This window comes from Rhodofomes roseus, assembly GCF_022264815.1.
Source record: "Rhodofomes roseus strain CIRM-BRFM 1785 chromosome Unknown C8Q71scaffold_18, whole genome shotgun sequence".
NCBI lineage: Eukaryota > Fungi > Basidiomycota > Agaricomycetes > Polyporales > Fomitopsidaceae > Rhodofomes > Rhodofomes roseus.
The window spans coordinates 640,524-662,503 of NW_025952974.1; the positions used below are offsets into that span (position 1 = coordinate 640,524).

General features: G+C 57.5%; 6 protein-coding genes across 6 annotated transcripts; 1 reads left to right on the top strand and 5 right to left on the bottom strand.

The window, feature by feature from the left end:
* Positions 1–29: 29 nt before the first annotated feature.
* On the bottom strand, positions 30–1,324 carry C8Q71DRAFT_712850 (uncharacterized protein; the record flags this gene model as incomplete). Its single annotated transcript, XM_047920880.1, has 4 exons — positions 30–444; positions 501–676; positions 726–938; positions 995–1,324. The coding sequence occupies 4 exons, from the start codon at positions 1,322–1,324 to the stop codon at positions 30–32; spliced, it is 1,134 nt and encodes a 377-aa protein (XP_047776318.1).
* Positions 1,325–2,657: 1,333 nt separating this feature from the next.
* Positions 2,658–3,828, bottom strand: C8Q71DRAFT_860363 (uncharacterized protein; the record flags this gene model as incomplete). Its single annotated transcript, XM_047927789.1, has 3 exons — positions 2,658–2,995; positions 3,046–3,214; positions 3,268–3,828. The coding sequence occupies 3 exons, from the start codon at positions 3,826–3,828 to the stop codon at positions 2,658–2,660; spliced, it is 1,068 nt and encodes a 355-aa protein (XP_047776319.1).
* Positions 3,829–6,296: 2,468 nt separating this feature from the next.
* C8Q71DRAFT_875436 (uncharacterized protein) lies at positions 6,297–6,515 on the bottom strand (the record flags this gene model as incomplete). Its single annotated transcript, XM_047928388.1, has 1 exon — positions 6,297–6,515. A coding segment is annotated over one exon (219 nt), but the record flags the coding sequence as incomplete, so codon positions are not given.
* Positions 6,516–12,573: 6,058 nt separating this feature from the next.
* C8Q71DRAFT_875438 (uncharacterized protein) lies at positions 12,574–14,248 on the top strand (the record flags this gene model as incomplete). Its single annotated transcript, XM_047928389.1, has 9 exons — positions 12,574–12,583; positions 12,641–12,705; positions 12,743–12,989; positions 13,052–13,174; positions 13,323–13,384; positions 13,544–13,577; positions 13,634–13,882; positions 14,015–14,136; positions 14,198–14,248. The coding sequence occupies 9 exons, from the start codon at positions 12,574–12,576 to the stop codon at positions 14,246–14,248; spliced, it is 963 nt and encodes a 320-aa protein (XP_047776321.1).
* A 676-nt stretch (positions 14,249–14,924) lies between these two features.
* C8Q71DRAFT_712762 (uncharacterized protein) lies at positions 14,925–16,219 on the bottom strand (the record flags this gene model as incomplete). The annotated part of the gene is made up of 4 exons (XM_047920874.1): positions 14,925–15,339; positions 15,396–15,571; positions 15,621–15,833; positions 15,890–16,219. The coding sequence occupies 4 exons, from the start codon at positions 16,217–16,219 to the stop codon at positions 14,925–14,927; spliced, it is 1,134 nt and encodes a 377-aa protein (XP_047776322.1).
* A 1,578-nt stretch (positions 16,220–17,797) lies between these two features.
* C8Q71DRAFT_860366 (uncharacterized protein) lies at positions 17,798–20,644 on the bottom strand (the record flags this gene model as incomplete). Its single annotated transcript, XM_047927790.1, has 8 exons — positions 17,798–18,413; positions 19,121–19,421; positions 19,495–19,720; positions 19,775–19,790; positions 19,840–19,917; positions 19,968–20,304; positions 20,411–20,559; positions 20,619–20,644. 8 exons carry the CDS (start codon positions 20,642–20,644, stop codon positions 17,798–17,800), a joined length of 1,749 nt encoding a protein of 582 aa, XP_047776323.1.
* Between the last annotated feature and the right edge of the window lie 1,336 nt (positions 20,645–21,980).

Consider the following 21,980-nt stretch of genomic DNA (forward strand, 5'->3'; position numbering starts at 1 on the left):
AATCAACTTCTCCAGCGCAACTCACCAACCTACAGATACAAAGCAACGCCCATATTCGAGGTCGACGCCACCACGCTGCCGTACTCCCTCTGCTTCGCAGGCAGCCACGCCACGGACCCGCTCACATCCGCGCCGCTGATCCTGTTGACCTGCACCTGGCGCCTGCGCCCGCGGCCCGCGGGGTCCACCACGCCGTCGTCGACGTGCACCTGTGGCGAGATCCAGCGCGAGCCGTGCAGCGCGAAGCTGCCCTCGAACGCGGGGTGCAGGACGAGGTCGACCGGCGAGTTGCTCGTCCGCGCGGCGAGCGTGAGGACGTGCTCCGCGGGCGCGTACGGGAGCACGACCCGCACCGGGCTGTTGCTGCTGTGTGTATCGACGTCGAAGAGCCCGCCCGTGCCGGAGGACGTCGTGGAGAACAGGCTCACGTTCGTGTTGATCGGGCTGGGGCGTGTGGTGTCAGTGGGTGTGCGGCAGCGGATACGGCGTGAGAGGCTTACCCGTTGGTGGTCTGCAGCCGCGCCTTGGTCACCTCGCCGGCGTTGTCGTTGAACAGGCCGAGGACGACGCTGATCGGCCCGTTGGAGGTCTGCAGGTCGAGGGTGTGCGAGGTGTTGAAGTGGCCGTCGATAATGCCGTTGGTCGAGCGAACCGAAGCTACACCTGCTACGACAGACTGCGGTGCGGTCAGGGATTGGTTCAAGTAAGGCACGCTAAGGACGTACGTGAACGTGGACGGGCGTGTTCCTCGTCGACAGGGACAGCTCCTTGAAGTGAATCGTGTCCTTGAGGTCCCCGACATGGTGCACGAAGGTCGGGAGCTCAGTGCGCAACTTGTTGACAGTCACCACGGAGCCGTCGGACGAAGGCGGAAGTCGGACGTGGATCCTGAACTGCATCCTGTGGCGGTGGTCATGACCGTTCCATTGACGAGGAGCCTGTATGATAAGCCGACTCAGACTACGCTTCAGTGCGCTGGGCATCGAGTACTTACGAAGATTCCTACGCCGTCCTTTCCGTCGTCAGGACGCAATTGGCAGACCTTGGTAAGCTCCTCGAAATGATGCTGGCTATTGAAGTAGCCCAGTACGTCGACCTTCACGCTATCCGCGCCAGGCTCGCCGCTGTTCGAGATCTCGATGACGCCGTTTGCCATGTTAGACGAGCCATGGGACACGAAGAACAGCTCCTCGGAGTCGAGAGGGAGCTCGAAGGATGTCTCCGCGACGTGCTCGAAGTGGTTCACGGGGAGCACGCCCTCCGGGTCGAACTCCCACTCAGCAAGCGTGCAATCTTCAGGGACGTGGGCTGGGTTCTGATGCATGCCGTAGCCGTTGACGTGCTCTCCTAGGAAGCGTGACTGCATGAGGAGGTATGTCAGGGTTCTGATGCAGGTCAGCATGAAATGGTACTGCTCACCAGACGAGGCGCAACCCGGTGCGCAACGTATATGAAGAGGCATGTGAAGACGAACGCGTGCAAGAATCTCTTCAACGCCCTGAACCTTGCTCGCCGGCGCGCCTGCCTCTCCGGGAGCGCAGATCCCGCGACTGTGTACGTCGCCTGGTAGTCCGGGCACGGCACGAGTGCGGGCACGCTGGGCGCGGTGGACGCCCCCTTCTCGACGTCCGAAGAAGCAGCGTGGGGGTTTTGGTAGGACATGGTGGACTGGGGATCTGAGGGGGGCACTGCATATCACACTATATATTCGTGTGGACCTTGGAGCGCCCAGCCGCGTCGACTGCGTACATACACGAGCCCCGAGACTAGACTGCGGCGCTGTTGTGCGTAGTAGAAACTGCGCATGCTCAGTCTGCATAAGTACGCCGGACCGCATGAGGGACTTACCGCGCAGTGCCTGGCACACCTCAGAGAGCCTGCGCTTGACTGCATCGAGGCGGGCAACGAATCCGATCGCCCGGCGGCTGCCGCGTCCCGTCGATCGCGCGCTGCGCTCGACGCCTACTTTTGCCCGCGCGTCGTCGCCTCCGTCTGTCCTCTTGCTACCATCCCGCCAGTCTCGACCTCCGACTCGCAGGGCCCGCTATTCGTGCTGTCCTCCCGTTCCGCCGCCGCCGCCTCCTCGTCCCGCCCCCTGTGCCTGCCCTCCGCTGATGCACCTGTCCGAGACGCGTCGATAGACACCGCCCATGCCCCATATCTCGTGTGTTCCGGCTTCCCAGCGTGCGTTTTTCTTTTTTCTCGCTCAGTCTCGCGCATTTATCGAGCAACCTCGCCTCTCGCAGTCGCGCCCTCGACTTGCTTTCTCCCCCTCCCGTCCCAGCGCGTCGCCTGCGCCGTACAAACGCACGACCAGAGCATCCGCAAGCACCAGACGATGCTGCACCATCTTTTCCGGGGCAAATCTATCCATAGCTTCGCTCGCGGTGCGACGTTCTGCTCGACGCTACGCCAAGCGCCCGACCTCCTTTCCTCCACACGCCCTCACACCGCCGACACCTTCCAAACGGTCCTCTAGGCGCCTCTGCTTACCCGCTTTGCGTGGCACTCGGCCGACAGCGCGTGTCTCATGTTCGTCCAGCTCACCGCGCGCTGGCAAACTCGATCCGGGCGGCACACGGCGACAAGTAACGCATCGCCCATCGTACGAACCCGTCGCAAGTGTTTCGAGGCAAGTTGATGCATCGAACGTCGTGCTACGCGGCATTCAGTGCGGCCTGCCCAGGCGAGTTCTGTGCGCGAGCCTCGTCTCTCAACGCCTTCTCCCGGCTCATCGCGTTGAACAGCACGAGTTGTAGTGCATACGCCCTGCGTGTCGTCTGGCTCGCCGGCCTTCCAAGGCTCATTCCCTCCTCAGCGAGCAGTACATCTGCGCCGCGCGTCGCCGCGCACCCTCTCAGGCTCTCCCTCGCGCGATGCACGAACGCGTTCGGCTCTGTATCTGCCGTCCTCAACACTGGTTGCGTACGCGATGACATCCCGCCACCAGCCGAACGTGCATCCTCGGCGTACATCCCCCTGCATTCGACGTTACCTACCGCGAGCGAATCCGTCTCACCGTCGTCTCTGCGCCATGAACCGGACCCATGCGCATTCCAACGCCTACCCAAAGCTCCACGCGTCCGTCGCCATCTGCTACCGTACACACTCCGACGCGGGACGTCCTCGCCCATCCACAGCCATCGACGCAACGCTCATCCGCGTGTTTGCCAGGTCCGGCCGTGTGGCCAACGTCGTGCGCAACGTCGACGATCTGCGTCGCCGTCAGCAAGGTCTGGGGACCACAATGGAGGCAAGACGACCTACCTCTGTAACTCGACGCAGGTCGCGTCCATCGAGGTCGTCGTTCACTCGACGCTGGGTGTTGACGACAGCCCGCTCGCTCGACGTGCCACTCTGTAGGATACGGTTAGTACTCTCGCACTTTCTTAGACCAGGAGCAGACGACTTACCGATGGCCTCGCTGGGTCCCCAGCACGCGCTCTTATACCCCTCGCTCGTCAGCGCAATGACAGCCCGCCGGCCTCCGGGCGCATCGTGCACCGTGCGAGGTGTTTGCTGAAGCGAGCGCGCCGCGACCTTCGTACGATTGGCGGCGGCGGCGTCGTCGGTAGCACACATGTCGGGGGAACGCCGCTGCTGCACCAGGTGCGTGATTCCATGCATTGCCAGAAACCCAGGCGGACGGTGCGTGCGCGCTGATCGGGCGTACGAGGTGCCGACGTTCCTCCTCCTCCATGGGTTGCGTCGCAAGAGAACGCTGTGTAGCAGACAAGCGGGCATTCGCCCATCGTGCTCGAGTCCCCTCGTGCCGGCGAGCGCGACGATGTAAGTGGAACCCGCACCGTAGCAGTAGCCGCAGCGCATGGTGACTCGCGCGATTGGAACGGGCTGCGGCGTCGGGGCGTACGAGCACCACTGCTCTTCCATGCGTCGCAACACACTCATCTCGTCCAGCGCACGAGTGCCGCCGCCACACTCGCTTCCGAGAACTCTGACCGACCAGGCGCGGCCCACTGATCCCCGCGGAGCTCTGTGAGGTCGCGGACAGCTGTATCGCAAGAAGATCCCAGTAGAAGTCGGTGCCGACTTCCTGAAACTCGCGACGCAGAAGCAGACCGTCTCCCCAACGTGCGCCCGTCCGCCGAATGGCAATGCGTACGTCCGCTGCACCGGGGCTCGCACTGCAATAGCTTCCAGAGGTGGTCGTCTCGCGATGAGGTGAGTCTCGCTGCGGCGTTCTACTGCACTGACGTTCTCTGCTTCGGTTCATTCGGCAGCGAGGCGGGGGGCATTGACTAGGCGAGCAGCGAGCTGGGAAGGATGAACACGGGCGATGATGGGCATGAGGACATGGAGGGACCGCGCAGTGCCGCAGCGATCAAGGCGTATCATTCGAGCCGGGACACGCATCTTCGCCCTCGTACGACGCGTGGGTGCGATAGGACGAGTGGGGACGGCGGTGGGGAATATGTACAGCGAGCACGCATCGACGCATGCCCCGACGGCTCGCAATGAGATGCTCCTCCGGCGTGCGCGACGGTTGTCGTGCACGTTGAGCTCGAGTGCTGCTCGACGTAGGTACGGAATTCATGTACATAGCATCGCGAGCAATAGATATATTGTGTTCTCTACATATCGACAACGGGTATATGGTGCGCGGGGCGACCTGAATCGTTGCACGATATGTATCAGACGAACCGAGCGCGCTGGTACACCGGACGGGACGTGAGGCCGTCGATTTCCATGAGTCAACACAGCACAACGCGCGCAGGCGGCTTTCCCATGGGTCCTGCAGCTGCGAGCCTCGAGGCGACGACATACCTGCATGATTCAACCATCCGCCCTCAGCCGAGTTCCCGCCCATCTCCGCCATCCTTCAAGCTACCAGTCATGCCTGCGTAACGGACATCAATTGCGAACGCCCCGTGCTCAGGAAAATCCAGGCGGAGGCCGCGCGTTGGACGGCCGAGGTCGAAGGGAAACTGCACATCAGTAGACGGTCGCGATGTAATCCGCACTTCCCAGCCGGAATGCGTCGAGACAGTGTGAGCACTTACCTGCTCGACGAAGACAGTGCACCGGTACTGCCGCACAAGCGATAGCGGGCATCCTGCTGCGCCGTGCGTCGAACCGGACACAGGTGTAAGCTTTTGATGACAGCGCGTGGGCTGCGTGCTCGCGCGCATCGAAACAAAGTATATAAGCTGTATCTCAACGAGTGGGTGGATTGCATACAAAACACATACCTTGTTGTGATGTCGAGCATCACTCAACTGCGTGTACTCGACCTGGCGAGCCCGAGCTGTTTCGAGGCGGTCGAACCTCCTGCACTTTGCGGTTCCGCGTCGACGGGCATGCGGACACGCTGTGAACAGCAATAGCGCCGCGAAGACCAAGGGAACGCCTGCAACGAGGAACGGGGGAGTGAGGAATGAGTGTGGTTGAGATGACGCGAACTCTTCCGCCCAGCGACCAATGCATCAAGAGTTGGACAGGCTCGAGCTTGTAGCCTGCTGGCAGCTCGAGCGAGCTACAGAGAGGGCTCGCGGTCCGACGACTCGGACATGAGCCTTCGGATTGTAAGCTCGACGGCTCGGAGTTCCCCACGAAGTGGACATCCCTGATCTTGTACTACTGAGCGCGCCAGCAGGTGACCCCGTCTCGTAACGAAGCTATCAAGGACAGCTTGGGATGCTGTGTCACGGACGCGGAGAGGCCCACAGTGCGTGGTGCAGTAAATCCGAGCAACATATCCATATGAGTGTCGATAGTTGCACGCTCTCCGTAGCATGCTCGTTATTCGAGCCTGAGGCTACCCACGGATTCTGCGCCATAGCCGAGGCGATGATGTGATCCGCGTTGTACACAGAGTGAACGGGGCGACGCACAGTTACAGGTAGCACAACTCTGTCGTCCCGGTAAAGTTGATGTAATCGTGCGAGAGCGTACATAGTACGCATCGCTACTGACCAAGACTGCCCTCTCGGTCGTCGTAGGTCTTCTATCGACGTCCGCTTAGCGAACGTTGCCTGTGGACAGCAAATGCGGGCCTCCTTGCGACTGCAGATACACCGTGACATTTGGATGCGACACGCACCTCCCGCCTTGTTTAATGAATACGAAGCACGCCGCACGGTCAGTCAATCGACTTTGCAAAACTGTTGTTACGTTGCCTTGCGCTGGGCACTGCTCAGTGCGAACGACTCGCGCGGCTTAGTACAGTCTTCACTCAGGTTCCGCTGCACGCATCCTTCACTTCAAGGTCGCACACTGCTGCCCCCGGCAGTGCTCCGCCGAATGAATACACTTACACATGCCGGCGCCGCTGAGCATCGAGTCGTGATCTGCTCTGAGATGTGCGCCTGCGTGTTCCAGTCCGCTATTGTGTCGTCGATGCCGATGCTGAAACCGTTATGAAAGAGCCAGTAGCCGACAACCTGCTGCAGGCCCGTGAACAGAGTCCTCATCGCCTCTGGGCTCTTCTCGTGGAAGCATATGTGGATCAAGCCGCCCTGAGAAGCTCCGACTGTCTTCTTGTCGACGATGCCAAGGTCACACTGTCTTAGAGACAGTACGACACAGATGTCGATCTCTCGAACCACGGCCACGGTGGCTGGCCACAATTACGCCAGGGCAGACCCGCAAGGGGCAAGGCGCTCCCCGCACACATCGGCAAAGGTTGTCCGTCAGTGACCAACGACGGTATTTACGCCCGTCTGCGCTCATTCAAGTCCGTGCGCCGGGTGCACAAGCTATCATATAGCCCTCGCGCACATACCCTAGTACACTGTAGCTGTCGGACTTCGTACACGAACCACAGCGCGGACGTCGCAGCTTCGGACCGCTCGTCTGGTGACTGATCCGGCGGTGCGCGACTCGGAGTGGAGGTGGCGATCTCATGCGAGGCTCCCCTTCGTGTCGCGCCGATCTCTACGCAAGCATTGTGTCAAATGCTCGGTGTGTCACGCTCGACGATAACAGCAGTCCGCTGCTCTAGAATCACATGTCTTTCCCATGCTGCTCGAGAAAAGCCTTGCGCGGCCTCGCCGACGTGAGACGCGGGCAGGCACCAGACACCCCAAATGGGCATGCTGAAGCAATGTTATCCAGAATAGATGGGCCCAAGGCCCCGGAATATGTCCACGGAAAGTGGGAGTCGCACTGTTCTCAGTGGGGATCAGCCGCACGCCGTACGACATTGTTCATCTACCAAGGCTTTCAGGGAAGCCACGGGATGTGCCGCCGTGCCCGTCGGCTCCGACAACTGACGACAAGAACCAATGGCAAAAGCGAAACGGCTCGCGGATGACGCGCAGTGCTCTGTGCGGGATCATATCTGCCTGGGTTGCACGGAGACCACAGACAGACCCCAAAACACGTCCTCTCGCGAGAACAGGACGGTGTCTTTCCAGTAATGCTGGCACATACAGAACCTTACGAGCTGTGCATCCGCTGCATGTACCAGGCCCGCGGACTTCTGACGGCACAGAGTCCTTCCGCATGCAGTCAACAGTGGCTCGCGCACTCGGTGAAAGACGTGGCTAGCCCATGAGCCGAACACGGTGCCACTGACGCATTGTCTTCCCCCCGCTTCCATACTTCACACAAGTAGACACCCGGGATGATCGCAGGGCGGGTACCACCAGATTCGTCCTTGCAAATCAAAAGGTACAGCCTCCGAGTCACTGACACCGCCGGCCGGAACGACAGCATTAATCCCGGCGACATACAACTCAACTAGGCTGGCTGGTGATGTAGCCGGCCAGCCATAGCGAGAGTATCCGTGTGCACGATGCGGCAAATAGTGGAACGTCCGTCTGCCGCGCTCGAGACCACACTGCAGGCACATAGGACTCAAAAGCTCTTGATTGACCTCACTGCCAAACAGAACGGTATACATGCATTGCGACTGAGCAATGATGTATACACTCATTCATTGCGCGAACACCTCGGGAGAGCAGAACGTCCCCGAGTGATCCTATCTGACGTCTCTACGTCTCAAAAGGGAAGATTGGGCTAGCGGCCACCGACCGCACTGGTCGCATGCAGATCGTGACCCCACGTTTGGTACGTGTTTTTTCTCCCATGGCCGTAGGCGTGACCTGTAGGTCCCTCGGCGACATGACATGTGTACAGACTCACCGGCGTAATGCTCCCCAGGCAGTAGCGCCTCAGATCCCGCTCCCGGTCTCCGGTCGCGCCATTCAATTGCAACCTCTTCGACAGGATGTGTCAGGCGGAGCATGGTACAGTGACACTGCGTTGTGACACCACAGTCGCGAGCATGCGCGGAAAGCAGAGACGTGTAGCATTCGGCGAGGCCTATGGGTGAAGGGAGACAGGATGTGTGGAGAGCAGAGAGAAGACATTGACAAGGAAGGAATTGCCGCGCTTGGACATGCTGAGCCACCGGGTCCAAGTTCGAGCGTGAGTGGTCCCTTTTGTAGCGGATGCAGCAGTGATTTGCACTGTAGATTCGGCCCACAGAGAGTTGATGACAAAGAACGCGTTGAGAAAGGTGCTGCGCGCGCATATAGGCCGGAATACCAGAGCAGGTCGACATCAAATGGATGGACAAGCGGGAGAGAAAGTCGTGCTGTGGCTGAGGCGCGAGTTCAAGTTGTGGCTGAAGTGCATTTCGCGCGCGACGAACCGCGTCACGACTTAGGCTTGTGACCGTGTTCAAGTTGCATCTGTGTCTGTCTCCGGGCTCTCATTTGCGTACAGACACTCTTGTCCGCCTTCACGTCTGCGCCAGACGTTTCCTTCCAGTAATATCCAGAGACGGCCTGTTGATATTCAACCCAAGCACTAGTCTCGGGCTCGCCGAGGTTCCGAGTCACCGTGATTCGGACTGCCACGGCAAAGTTGAACATGGTTCCATCGTTGAAGGATCCGAGTCCGCGCGGCACACGAACATTGACGCAGACCAGTGTTGTCGGTCGTAACAAAGGCTTTTGCGCAATCTCCGCATTCCTATCTTGGTAATACGATCGTGCTACATGCAGGGCCTCGACCGGAGGGTTCTAATCGGGCACTAGACGGTGGTGAGTAAACACTTTCTGTTACGTTGCCAAAGTACAAATCTGCAGAGGTCGAGATATCCGAGCTTATAAGAGCTGGAGTGTCTTGAAGTCTGATGCTGCTGATGCACCAGTCAAGACAGAGGACGTGTCGACTTCATTCATCTACTACAGCTGTGGATACGTAGAGTACAAATGATCCACCTGTCAAAACAGGACTGAACCATCTACGCCACTCGACGTGCCCGCTGCAGGTCCAGCGTCGGCCGGGTCCGAGAGTCTGGAGATGTCTCCGGCTGTACTCGTATTGCTTATACTACAGAACTCGGAAACCAACAGCCATCATATTACTTCACAGTTGCGGGTTCGCATTTACTTCCACATGCTTGTGAGTTGCGGCTGCTGACAATTCGCATCTCATCTATTCTCAGGGTCCTACTATCTACTGTCCTCGATCGTCCCTTTCTCAAATGTAGGCAATTATGATCGCTCTCCGGCAACTCTCCGGCGCGTAACAATGAGCGGCTGTACGTGTTTTGATGTGAATCACAGTAGAGTCCGGTAATAATTCCGAGGCCAGCATACTACTCAGATACCACTAGTACGGGGTCCGATTGTTCAAGAGGCCGTGTTCGCACTTCATTAGCACTGGCAAGTGCAGTCTTGTTCTTCGGTGTATATATGCTGCTCAAAGGGATATTCAGTAATGATTTTGTGTGCAGTGATTCTTGTATCAAGTAAGCAATGTACTTCTGCAGCAACAATAGGAGTCTGATGAGAATGCAGATATTACACGGAGAATGGCCAAACTTCCATATGAGGTAAGTAATCTGCTATTGTGCGCTGCGCATCTGGAGCCTAGGACGATCACGCCGTTCACTGTGTGGATGTCAATCTGTGACAAAACAGGAGTGAGTATCTCTGTTTATTCCGCACATGAACAGAAGGTAGGCGCACTATGTAGCCTGCCGGCTCCTTGAATGTTCCAGCCTTGTCATCCCTGTCTGATGTCAGTCCGAGTCATTGAAGGTAGCTGTATAAGGTTAGTATGTTCCAGGCATGACGGACGTAAGCTCGGCTTAGCTGAAATGTCAGAATAGAGATCTTCAGAAACGCGGTTCTGGCCGGGTGGCGCAGACATGATTAGTCAGCAACCTGGCTGTGGGGCCAGCTCGGGCATGACAAGCATGCACCACGCACCCCGCTCCAAGGCTGCTGCCACCGCGGGCGGGCAGGCTAGTACACGTAGTATAGCATCGAACACTCGAACGACTACGATGTAAAATGCCTCCAAACCGTAGTTACCGTCGCGGTGGCAAAAGGGAACGGCGTCAACAGCCTGTTGGAGCCCCCGGCGTGACCCGCACAACACCGAGATCGCGCCACCCGGCGTGCAGATATGCGCCACCCAGACCCCGACCTGGGTCGCGTTCTGAAGGTCTCTAATGAGAGCAGACGAGAGCATATGAATGGACACTTGTTGAGTTGAATGATCTCAGATGATGTGAATTATACCATTTTGAGTTCCGAGGAATCATTGATCAGCCAGATTGGACAAGCATGCAGCATCCGAAGAGATCCGATCACACGGAAATTGTGGCACTGACCTGAGGCGAGCATCACAGCGAGTCCAAACATTGCCCAAACTATTCTGACGTGAGTCTGGCACTCAAAGTACAAGAGCCGAGTAGTACCTGCAGTATATAATATGGTAGGCAGAAGACAGACTTACTGCCCAGCCCCATTTATGCCCCTCCCCCGTACGTACCGGCGACCCCGCCCATGGGTCGGCTCGTCGGTAAGTGCCATTCATCCATATTGCCGTGAACTCGCACTGACCATTGCTCCCCGATCATCTCGATCTTGTATCAGCCACCCGAGCATCTACTAGAGTACCGGCAGCAGTGAGTACCTGGTCCTTTGTCACTGCATACAAAGCTATACTCACTGTGTATCCTACTCTTGGCAGTATCTCGACAAGAACGTTTCAAACCGGCGCAGATGTGCATGATCCGCGTCGCGCGAAGACACTGAATGTACGTACCTACCCAATATGGTAGTTACACTCAGACGCTCATGGCGCCTGACCTGTCTAGCCACCGTCGAAGCTTGGGATCGACTTGTACTCCAACACGACAAGCAGCGCACAAGCCCGGATTTTGGCGTGGGACTGTCAGGTATGTTGGTTCATCTGTGCTCGCGCACGACAACGCGATCATGTAGCTTACGCCAGTGGCTCGAAGCACACCGGTTTCCGGGACTTACACCACGAAGCGGTTGCTGTTGAATGTCAAACGGTAGCACGCATTGTTCATCGAGCCCCCGACTTCGCGACGGTTAGCATGGCAGACATAGTGCACATAGTCTCCGTGTAAGTTGGAAATCATTGATGGGACGTAGTACTGATGGACGGTGGTAACATCGGTTCAGGTTCAATAAATCGAAAGCCTGCAGATATGGTGCGGGCTGACTAGCTTGAGAGGTGCGGAACCGCAAACATCCAACCACACTATGTGTAATACACCTACACAGGCCATAACCACTGTGTTTGTTGGCCAGACGTCTCCGGGCCGACTCAGTATGCAAGCATGCAGGTGTCATGCTTAAGTAGGTACGTCTCGTCGAAGTCTGCCATGTAGCGAAGTACGGTCACTGATGGCAAATACAGGGCACTTGTCCTGTCCGAGTGCGCCCTCTCTCTCTGTCCGTCGAGTTTCTGGAGCAAGTGAGCCCACCGAGGCAGTGCGCCCCTCATTCACGTGACACCAACGACACGTCCATGCAAAGCTTCCGTCTCTGTATAGGTAGATGATGTCGACAGGTAAGTTACACGTCAGACCCTGCGTGGCACGTCGTGTCGGCACGTCATTGACCGCAAATAGATATACGGACGCATGAAGGTCAGGTTTGGAACCTTGGGACTCGTCGGGACTCCGCTGATTGTGCCGGTCATTGTCATGCTGTAAGTATCCAGCCATCCGTCGCATAATGATTTGTGCTGATATCAAGTCACGTATGTGTGTAGATCTGTTTCATGTAGTCGAATAGAATGGATACTTGCGTACTTGTCTGATTGACGATGTCCGTCGATTGGAAGGCACACCAGCCTGAGCCGGGAACGTCTGCTAGTATTGTAAGTCGAGCTTGCGGTGCGGCCGATAATCGACCTTTTGCGGTCACAGCCACTGCCGGTACTGTAAACGGCCCACACGAGCACACTTGCATTGCGACGCAGGTACATTCTTCAGCCATCGAGTGGCATTCGTCCATGACCCATAGTGAAAGAACAAAAGGACGAGGACAACAAGTCCTTCGTTCCTTTCCTGTTTTGCTGTATTGCATATTGCGTGAGCAAATGAAATTCGTACTTGTCTACATCTGCTAATGCTTGTCCACGACTAGGTATTGCATCGAATGTCAGAGTGCAACTCGTATCAATGTGTGATCGATGATGTGTACTATAGTACTATGGTTTGACGACCGGTGAGCGTGGTGAACGGTTCAACGCCGCTGATGTATCTGTCCGGATGTGTTAGGACGGCAATGTATATACAGATCGGCGTCCGGCGAGCGACGTGTCACGATCATGTGCGAAGGTACGCAATACTCAGCTTCAGACCCTCCAAGTCAATGCGCCGACCTGCCCTCCATAGCTAGTATCAGCTGGCAATCAATGCTAGGCGGGCTCCGTGCGCCTTGCTCCCCACTGCTAGGCCCGGTATGTTCAACAATATATGTATGAAATATTACCGCAGGTATGTCAAAGCGATGTTTGCGCGCGTGCACGGCCACTCACGTCTTGGCCGTCAGGAAGAGCGTCGCACTATTCACTAAGCCCTTGCGTCGAGCAGCGCGCCAGCACTGCGCGGGTGAACTGTCTGACGTCACCTCTGCTCGGTGCCCTCTTGCGTTCGGTCACGCACAGCGATGTATGTATAGATCGGCGCCCCGCGAGCGGGTACTTTGCAACGGTGCGCAGACAGCAAGTTGGCGCGTCGGACGGTGAGCTGCGACTGTGCACTGTCTACGTCGATCGTTTGCTGACGGCCGCAAGTGTTGTGCAGGTAGACCGGGTTCGGCAGGGCGAGGCTCATACAGGGGCTTGTCCAGTGCAACAACATATCGAAGCCTAACAAGCGACATCACCTTGAAGACACGGCACTGTGGCATCGCGGCCAAAGCGCGATGTATGTATGGATCGCCGTCCGGCGAGCGAGGCTCACGGCCATGTGCTGAGGTACGTCGCGAACAGCGGTCGATGCACTCATGTAGTACTAGCTACTGTAGCGTCAGGCCTGTGAAGTCACTACACGGTTCGTTCATCACACTGGCCAGGCCCAGCCCCGTATGATAATGTATATATGGATCGTCTTCCGGCGAGCGGCATGTCGGCTAAGGTACGTAGACGGTGAAATCTGCGTGCGGGACGAGTATTGATGCGTCTGCTAGACTCGCGGCGTGCGTCCGCCGATGCATGCAAGCAGCGCGTCAGCGCTGCTCTCCGACGTCGCCCCGATAACCGTAGCATTGAGGTTCACGGCCACCACCGATGCTAGACGGCCCTAGCCGGCGAGCAGGCCAAAAGCATAGGTAAGTCTTTGTTGTTGTCTTGTGCTGGCTGTGCTGATTGTCTGTTCTTTGCGCAGAACGTCGAACGGCACTAGCGTGCTCGACGTACGCAGACGCAGAAGACACTGCTCGCGCGTGCTGTCGCCGCGACTTTGAACACCAAGTTCCCTCTGCAATAGTTGACAAGTACATCGGCCGAGTAGTACGCGAGATGTTCGGCTATGCGCGCGAGAACGAGCCATGTGTGATCTTCATGGACGAGATCGACGCTATTGGCGGGCGACGGTTCTCGGAGGGTACGAGAGATCCAGCGCACCTTGATGGAGGTGTGCTGCTCACGATGCCCTATCGTCGCCAGCTCCTCAACCAGATGGATGGCTTCGACGCGCTTGAATAGACCAAGCTCATCATGGCGACAATTCGGCCGGATACACTCGACCTCGCACTCCTCCGACCAGGACGGCTAGACGGCAAGGTCGAGATCCCACTGGCCAACGAACAGGCACGGCTAGAAATGGTGAAGATTCATTTCGGGCCTGTGAACAAGGGTGGCGAGATTGACTACGAGGCTATTGTCAAGGTTCGTTCTCTGTCATTCCGTGGCAAGTACGCAGCGTGTCTGACCGCCTCTGCCCTGGTAGCTCGCGAACGGCTTCAACGGCGCGGACCTGCATGTTCGCTACTCGGGATGATCGGTCGGTGCCCATAATCAAGGTGTCATCATCTTGCACAGCTCACATCCGACGGAGGACGCAAGGATAGATCGTCGCCCGGCGAGTGTTCACGGAGTTGTCCCGCGCCGCCGCTGGGCCGACATGCGCGAGGTGTTTCCGAGGTGGGCCATGCGTTCTGCGAGTACGGTGAGTTGCAAGCTTGTACTGTTACTGCACATTCCACTCACGGAATCTGTATAACCGACCTCTCCCGCGCAAGCGCGACAACATATCGACGGCCGGCGGCGTGAAGGTGAGTCATTCTGCGGTGTACATGTTCGCTGACGGTCCACACAATAGGCATTCATTGACTCGGCTATGTACATAGCTGATCGGTGCGTTTGCCGGGGGAAGGTGACCTTTTTTCTTGCCACACACATGTACATACCGAGTCTCGTTTGCGCGACGCACGAAATGCACTGGTACCCGATAATCCGCGAGCTCCCTACGGGGAGGCGAATCTATGGCCGAAAAAAACAAGATTTTTAGCCGGACTTGGGGCGCTTTTCGCGTTTTTTACCTTGCCCCCGCCAATCCCCGCCCGCCGTCGTAAGCACCCGTCATTCTCCTGCGACGATCCCCGCCCCGCCCCCACGCCGCATTCGCACGCCGTGTCCGTCCCATACAATCAACTTCTCCAGCGCGACTCACCAACCTACAGGTACAAAGCAACGCCCATATTCGAGGTCGACGCCACCACGCGGCCGTACTCCCTCTGCTTCGCAGGCAGCCACGCCACGGACCCGCTCACATCCGCGCCGCTGATCCTGTTGATCTGCACCTGGCGTCTGCGCCCGCGGCCGGCGGGGTCCGCCGCGCCGTCGTCGACGCGCACCTGCGGCGAGATCCAGCGCGAGCCGTGCAGCGCGAAGCTGCCTTCGAACGCGGGGTGCAGGACGAGGTCGACCGGCGAGTTGCTCGTCCGCGCGGCGAGCGTGAGGACGTGCTCCGCGGGCGCGTACGGGAGCACGACCCGCACCGGGCTGTTGCTGCTGTGTGTATCGACGTCGAAGAGCCCGCCCGTGCCGGAGGACGTCGTGGAGAACAGGCTCACGTTCGTGTTGATCGGGCTGGGGCGTGTGGTGTCAGTGGGTGTGCGGCAGCGGATACGGCGTGAGAGGCTTACCCGTTGGTGGTCTGCAGCCGCGCCTTGGTCACCTCGCCGGCGTTGTCGTTGAACAGGCCGAGGACGACGCTGATCGGCCCGTTGGAGGTCTGCAGGTCGAGGGTGTGCGAGGTGTTGAAGTGGCCGTCGATGATGCCGTTGGTCGAGCGAACCGAAGCTGCGCCTGCTACGACAGACTGCGGTGCGGTCAGGAATTGGTTCGAGTAAGGCAGACTAAGGACTTACGTGGACATGGACGGGCATGTTCCTCGTCGACAGGGACAGCTCCTTGAAGTAAATCGTGTCCTTGAGGTCCCCGACATGGTGCACGAAGGTCGGCAGCTCAGTGCTCAACTTGTTGACAGTGACCACAGCGCCGTCGGACGAAGGCGGAAGCCGCACGTGGATCCTGAACTGCATCCTGTGGCGGTGGTCATGGCCGTTCCATTGACGAGGAGCCTGTATGATAAGCCGGCTCAGACTACGCCCAAATAAGCTGGGCATCGAGGACTTACGAAGATTCCTACGCCGTCCTTTCCGTCGTCAGCACTCAATTGGCAGACCTTGGTAAGCTCCTCAAAATGATGCTGGCTGTTGAAGTAGCCCAGGATGTCGACCTTCACGACATCCGCGCCAGGCTCGCCGCTGTTCGAGATTTCGATGACGCCGTTTGCCATGTTAGACGAACCATGGGATACGAAAAACAGCTCCTCGGAGTCAAGAGGGAGCTCGAAGGATGTCTCCGCGACGTGCTCGAAGTGGTCCACGGGAAGCACGCCCTCCGGGTCGAACTCCCATTCAGCAGGGATGCAATCTTCAGGGACGTGGGCTGGGCTCTGATGCATGCCGTTGCCGTTGCCGTGCTCTCCTACGAAGCGTGACTGCATGAAGAGGTATGTCAGGGCCCTGATGCAGGTCAGCATGAAATGGTGCTGCTCACCAGACGAGGCGCAACCCGGTGCGCAACGTATATGAAGAGGCATGTGAAGACGAACGCGTGCAAGAACCTCTTCAACGCCCTGAACCTTGCTCGCCGGCGCGCCTGCCTCTCCGGGAGCGCAGATCCCGCGACTGTGTACGTCGCCTGGTAGTCCGGGCACGGCACGAGTGTGGGCACGCTGGGCGCGGTGGACGCCCCCTTCTCGACGTCTGTAGAAGCAGCGTGGGGGTTTTGGTAGGACATTGTGGGCTGGGGATCTGGGTGGGGGCACTGCATATCACACTATATAATCGTGTGGACTCTGGAGCGCCCAGGCGCGTCATTCGTCGACTGCGTACGAGCCCCGAGACTTCATAGACTGCGGCGCTGTTATGCGTAGTAGAAGCCAGAACTGCTCAGTTGCATAAGTACGCTGGACCGCATGAATGACTCGCCTGCGCAGTGCTTGGCACACCTCGGAGAGCCTGCGCTTGACTGCGCGTATCGAAATCGACCTATCGATGCGGGCAACGGTCAACCGCGATCGTTGAGAGGTACATGGCGTGCGCTGTAATGTACCTGGTCCAACGGTGTTCAGTAACCGCATGGGCATGGGAGAGCACCCCAACAATGCCCGCGATTTGCCCGCGATTCAGGTTCAGGCCCGGAGGCCCAAGCTGACGCCAGGATAGCGCGCGACACTACCAGCACAAGACTCGTCAGAGCGGACTTTACAAGAGTACACAATGCTCGTACGTCGGTAATGAAGGAAGTGGTAACTTACAGTGCAGAGTACATATCCCTGAGTGTTTACCTCGATATACGGCGCCCTGTAGGTCGCTTCATGGTCTAGTGCAAGTGACTGTGCAACGGTGACATGCTGTGCTTTCCGCACATGCTCCTCCTTCTGCGTCTGAGATACATACCGGGTCTCCTGCATAAATATGCTCGTTGTTGATTCTCGCAGCTGTCAGCACGACAGCCGTCAAGCCGTTGTGTTACGGTAATAACCTACCTTCACTTCTCCCCTCCTTAAATTGCCGCATGCGCTCTTGATGCAGTCAAGGATTCTGCACAAGACTTCACAATCGCGTTCCTTGTGTATTACGAATCACACCAGTTCCTCTTCAAACTAGCAAATGTTCATGTAAAACTGCACTACGTTGCGTCCCGCGCGGCGCGAGCAAGATCTCATCCACATGCGCTGACCACCGTCGCTGGCGACCTGATGAGTCGCAATCGTGCATCAAACCGTCGTTTTAGCTACGGAGTCGCGAGGATGGTTTATTCAAGCCGTCCAGTCAAGCATCCAGCCATCCGTTTTCTTCAAGCGTGCTCAGTCGTCAGATCCAGAGCACATCAGGGTTTGAAGGGCGTCGACCTCCATGTGCCAATGCCCCGCAACAAACGCGAACACAGCTTCCAAGCACCTAAGTACACGTGCGTGAGGACATGCTTCAGTAGCTTTGAAGGTAAGAGCACGAACACATCAACCGACCCACTTTCACGGCAACTCCTTCCATCGCTCACTACCACGCAGCTTCTTCCCCAACGCCTCCCCATACCACCACTTGAAGATCTCGTCCCGCGCCTGCCCAACCGAAAGCTTTTCTCCGCACACCTTACTGTTGCCGTCCAAACGCACCAAGAACGGGGTCGTGATGCCGTTGACCTTGATTTTGAGCTCGGAGTCGTCCCTGCCCTTCCCGAGGTCGCACTGGTTCATTGGCACCGCGATCCCCTTCCCGGTGAAGTTCATATTGATGAGCGACTGGAGGATGAGCCATCGTTCTTCCGTCTTCTCCGGACTCGCTGCTGCTGGGGGAAGGCGGCTGGGTCTTGGCAGGGCCGCAGCTTTGGGCGCAGGGGGCCAGGTGCGGGGTAGTAGGAACATCCTGCGGACGTCTCGTTGGCGGGTGCCTAGGAGGAGGCCGCCGATGAAGCCACCGAAGCCCATTTGCAGAGCAACGGCGATGCCTCTTTGATACCACGGGCGCAGGACGTATTCCCCCGTTCGTTCACCTGCACTTGCACTCGTAGCACCGGTATCGAGCTCCGCCTCTCGCGGATGCGGCTCCCAGTACGTCCAATGCTTCCATACGAGCTCAATCGACCCAATTCTGCCTGGAACGCGTTAATGTCGTTGAAGAGGAGGATAGGGTTTGAACGCACGTCGCGATTAGATTGACAAGAACGACGAGATATGTCCCCCGCTGCCACCACTGTGGTTTCATTTCATACACCGGTTGGGCTTCTTCCAAAGATTTGAGGAGTTCTCCACGCAGATAACCCAAGTTTCGATGTAGCGGCGGAGCTCGCCATGATTGTCCTCGTCGAAGGGAGCGAACGACGTTTTGTGCGCGGAACATGTTGACCAGCTCGTCACGGTCAACGGTCGCGGTGGCACGCAGGTGGCACGCGCACCTACGCGCACCCGCCGGCGCGCGCCAGGCCCGGGCGCTAAGCGATCTTAAAAAAAGAATCATAATAAGTTACCTTCAAAGACGTACCGACACAATTTATATACACACATTTGGTGGATTCTGAATCTTCTCAGCTCATCAAGTTACTGGTGAATGATCAATAACAGAAAATTGAAGATACTCTAAACATTGATACACAAGTCTAGTATATGGAGGTGTGGTACATTGTGGCCAGCGAGGCTTGATGACGATCTGGGTACTAGTAGGACTATGAGTAGAAGCTCGATTCCAGTACGTGTACTGAAGGATGCCGGGACTCGGAGACGCGCGAGCACAAGGCCTTTCAGTGCCGCTGTAAAACATTCGATGCCACGCTTGCCGTTGACCTAGACAAGGCGAGGCACCGGTAGTTGAAGAGGATTGGAAGTGACTTCTTCAACCTGCTGGTGAGGTGCAGGCTGGTCTCGTCGCCACGATCTGCCTCCGTCTTCAACTCTTCTCGACGAACCTGAGGCTGGTCCATGGCTCCACGAGTGGCTCGGGCGTACAGTGTGCGTTCCCTGCCTCCCATGATGACGGCGTCGCTCTTGCCTGGTTGTGACCCATTGTTTGGGTAATCGTTCGGCCACACGACCGACGGGTGACGAGACAACGGGGCAATAGGGATCGACCGGCGCTGCGGAGTTGCAGTCCGGCGGAGGCACACTGCGTTGCCAACAGTACGTGAGTAAATTGTCATGAAACGATAGGATGTATATCGAAAGAACTCGATACTCACCGATCGACCGACTGTGTTTGTTGTCCGCGGGCGCGTTGGTCGTTCTGGGTGGCATGAATGACCGCTCCAGTCCCCAGTCGTCCAAGGGGAGGCCACACTCCTGGCCCCACTGGCCGACAACGGGGCGCAATGGCGGCGAACTCTCCGGAGGTGAAGAAGCAGATGGTGCATCATTTACAGGCACGGACGTAATCTGCACATTCGACGGTGGTGACGGCTCGAAAGGCTTGAATCCTCAGGAATCCGGCTGCAGGGCCATTGCCATACCTGATGTCAATACTGAGCCTTGCATCGAACTACTCGAGGTATCAGACGGGTGAGTACAACAGTACAAGGCGAACTTACAGAGGAGTTGGATTGAATGTGGGGTCGAATGGGTGTGTTGTCCACTCATCGTCGTTGAATGTGGCGTATGAAGATGCTCTGGTGGCAGATGAGACCGACAAGACGCAGAACTGATACGAACGACCCACTGAACGCCGTCAAAGTAACCATTGTTTGTCGATCCACCGTAACTCTCTGGATGGAGGTAAATCGGCGACCCGCCCTGATGCGGCGGGGCATCGGGGGACCCTACCAGTGTGCGGGGTCCACCGAGAGACGCGTGTGTGGCGTCCGTGTGGGCATGCCGTTCATGTCGACCGACGGATAGGAGTACGCATGGGACGCGAGATATGAGCCCGAAGGGTGCGAGAGCGTCGACGCCAAGGGTGCGGGAGCCGTCGGAATCGTTTATGTAGTCCGAGGCACCCGCCCGTTGATCGCCATACGCATCCGATGCACGCGTATCCTCTATCTCCCTCTTAGACACTGCAGCGCATGCACTAAAACGACGCCGCTCTCCCTCGCGTAAACCAACGTTCCCATTACGCGGGACGCGTTGATTGGGTATCAAGCCCTATGACATCGCCCGTACCACAATGGGACTCGTCCATGAGGTGGAGGCGGTCGCCGCGTTGCCCGTATTGTGGTAATGTGTGGTCGATGACATACACCATCTGGAGGTCAAGAAGAACCAAAATGTGTCCGCCGCCTGCCGACAATAGTCGCTGGATGGTCTGTACACTGCGCAGACCACATATCAGTTAGAGCACGGAACTGCACGACAGTGGAGCGGGGCGTACTAGGTGGGTATATGCGCGGTGCGCATCCTTGACGATTGGATCAGGAAGCCCGAGGCAGTTCAATGGTCGTCGATGGGGATGATACGTGTGCATCTCCGTAGTAGGGGTGGGTTATTGAGGGGATTGCACTGACTACAAGCGCTGTAGAAAGGGCGAGTTGGCGGTCACTGCCGGCATTTCCGCGTCCTTTTATACGAGCACCGAGCGTCGAGGGCCACACCTGACTAATCAAGTCTAGGGTGCCACGCATCGCCGCATTTGGTTGAGTCACACTTATGTATGTGGCTCATCTAAGTACGGTCAAAGCGTCAGGAGACAAGAACAAAGCAGGTCGCTTGCGTGGCCATGGTCTTAGCCGAAGCCCCTGTCACCCAAACCGAGGAGTGCCTGAGTGCCTAGCGTGGCCGACAATGGGTTATGACCATTGTGGCCACGGCGCAAGGGTCTTCAAGTGAATGCCCACTATCATGTCCAACTAACGAGTTGATGAACGCGCTCTGCCAGTGCCCGTAATTTGTGTCGTCGCGAGCACCGAGTTGCCAAGGACCTCGTGTGCAACCCATCCAATAGAGCTCGTTTCGCAGTGTGGGGCAGTGCCAGTCATCCCTGGGCCCTGGGCACCGAGTCTGTTGATCAATGCTCAGTGGAGACCTTGGCGGGGCCGCTCACTGTACAACCACGAGCGCGAGGGCCTCTCATATGCAGGCCACGGCAGCGCTGGTGACCTGACTGGGGAGGAGGTAACTGAGGTCAGCTCGATGAAGTCGACGTCCTGGCGCGCGGATTGACGGACCTCACGAGGACGCGTCACCGCATCTGAGATCAAGATCTGCGCAACGGCGATACTGAGCGCTTATCTCAACCGACAGCCGTCTTGGCAATCCGACTTGGCTCAGTCACTGTACAACACAGCGCAACCAGGGCTACACAATTGTAGAGGAAAGGACCCCAGAATTTGACTGGAACATTGCGTATATATGGAGGTGTGGTACAGTTAAAGCCAGCGCAGTATTACTAGCTCAAGGCTCAGCTCATGCGACAACCTCCCAATTAGCGACCCATGTGCGAACGGTGGTATGTCGGTTTTTGACGGGTTGAAACTTGGTGGCCAACAGCAAGCACAAGATATGCAGGCTGTGCAAGGGCTGTCTCACAAGTTGATCGGACGCCTGTCCGTTGCATTGGCCCATAACGAACTTGAACGGAGCGGACGTCCTGGTGAGTCTGTCCTACAGAAGCCCTGGTGTTGGACTTAATGGCCCGTATCCGGCGCAACAGTCCATCTATGCTGAATCGCTAGTTGGGTGTTTACACGCGAACACCGGTCGCGAAGAATCCAGAGCCGATGTATTCCCCTGGGGT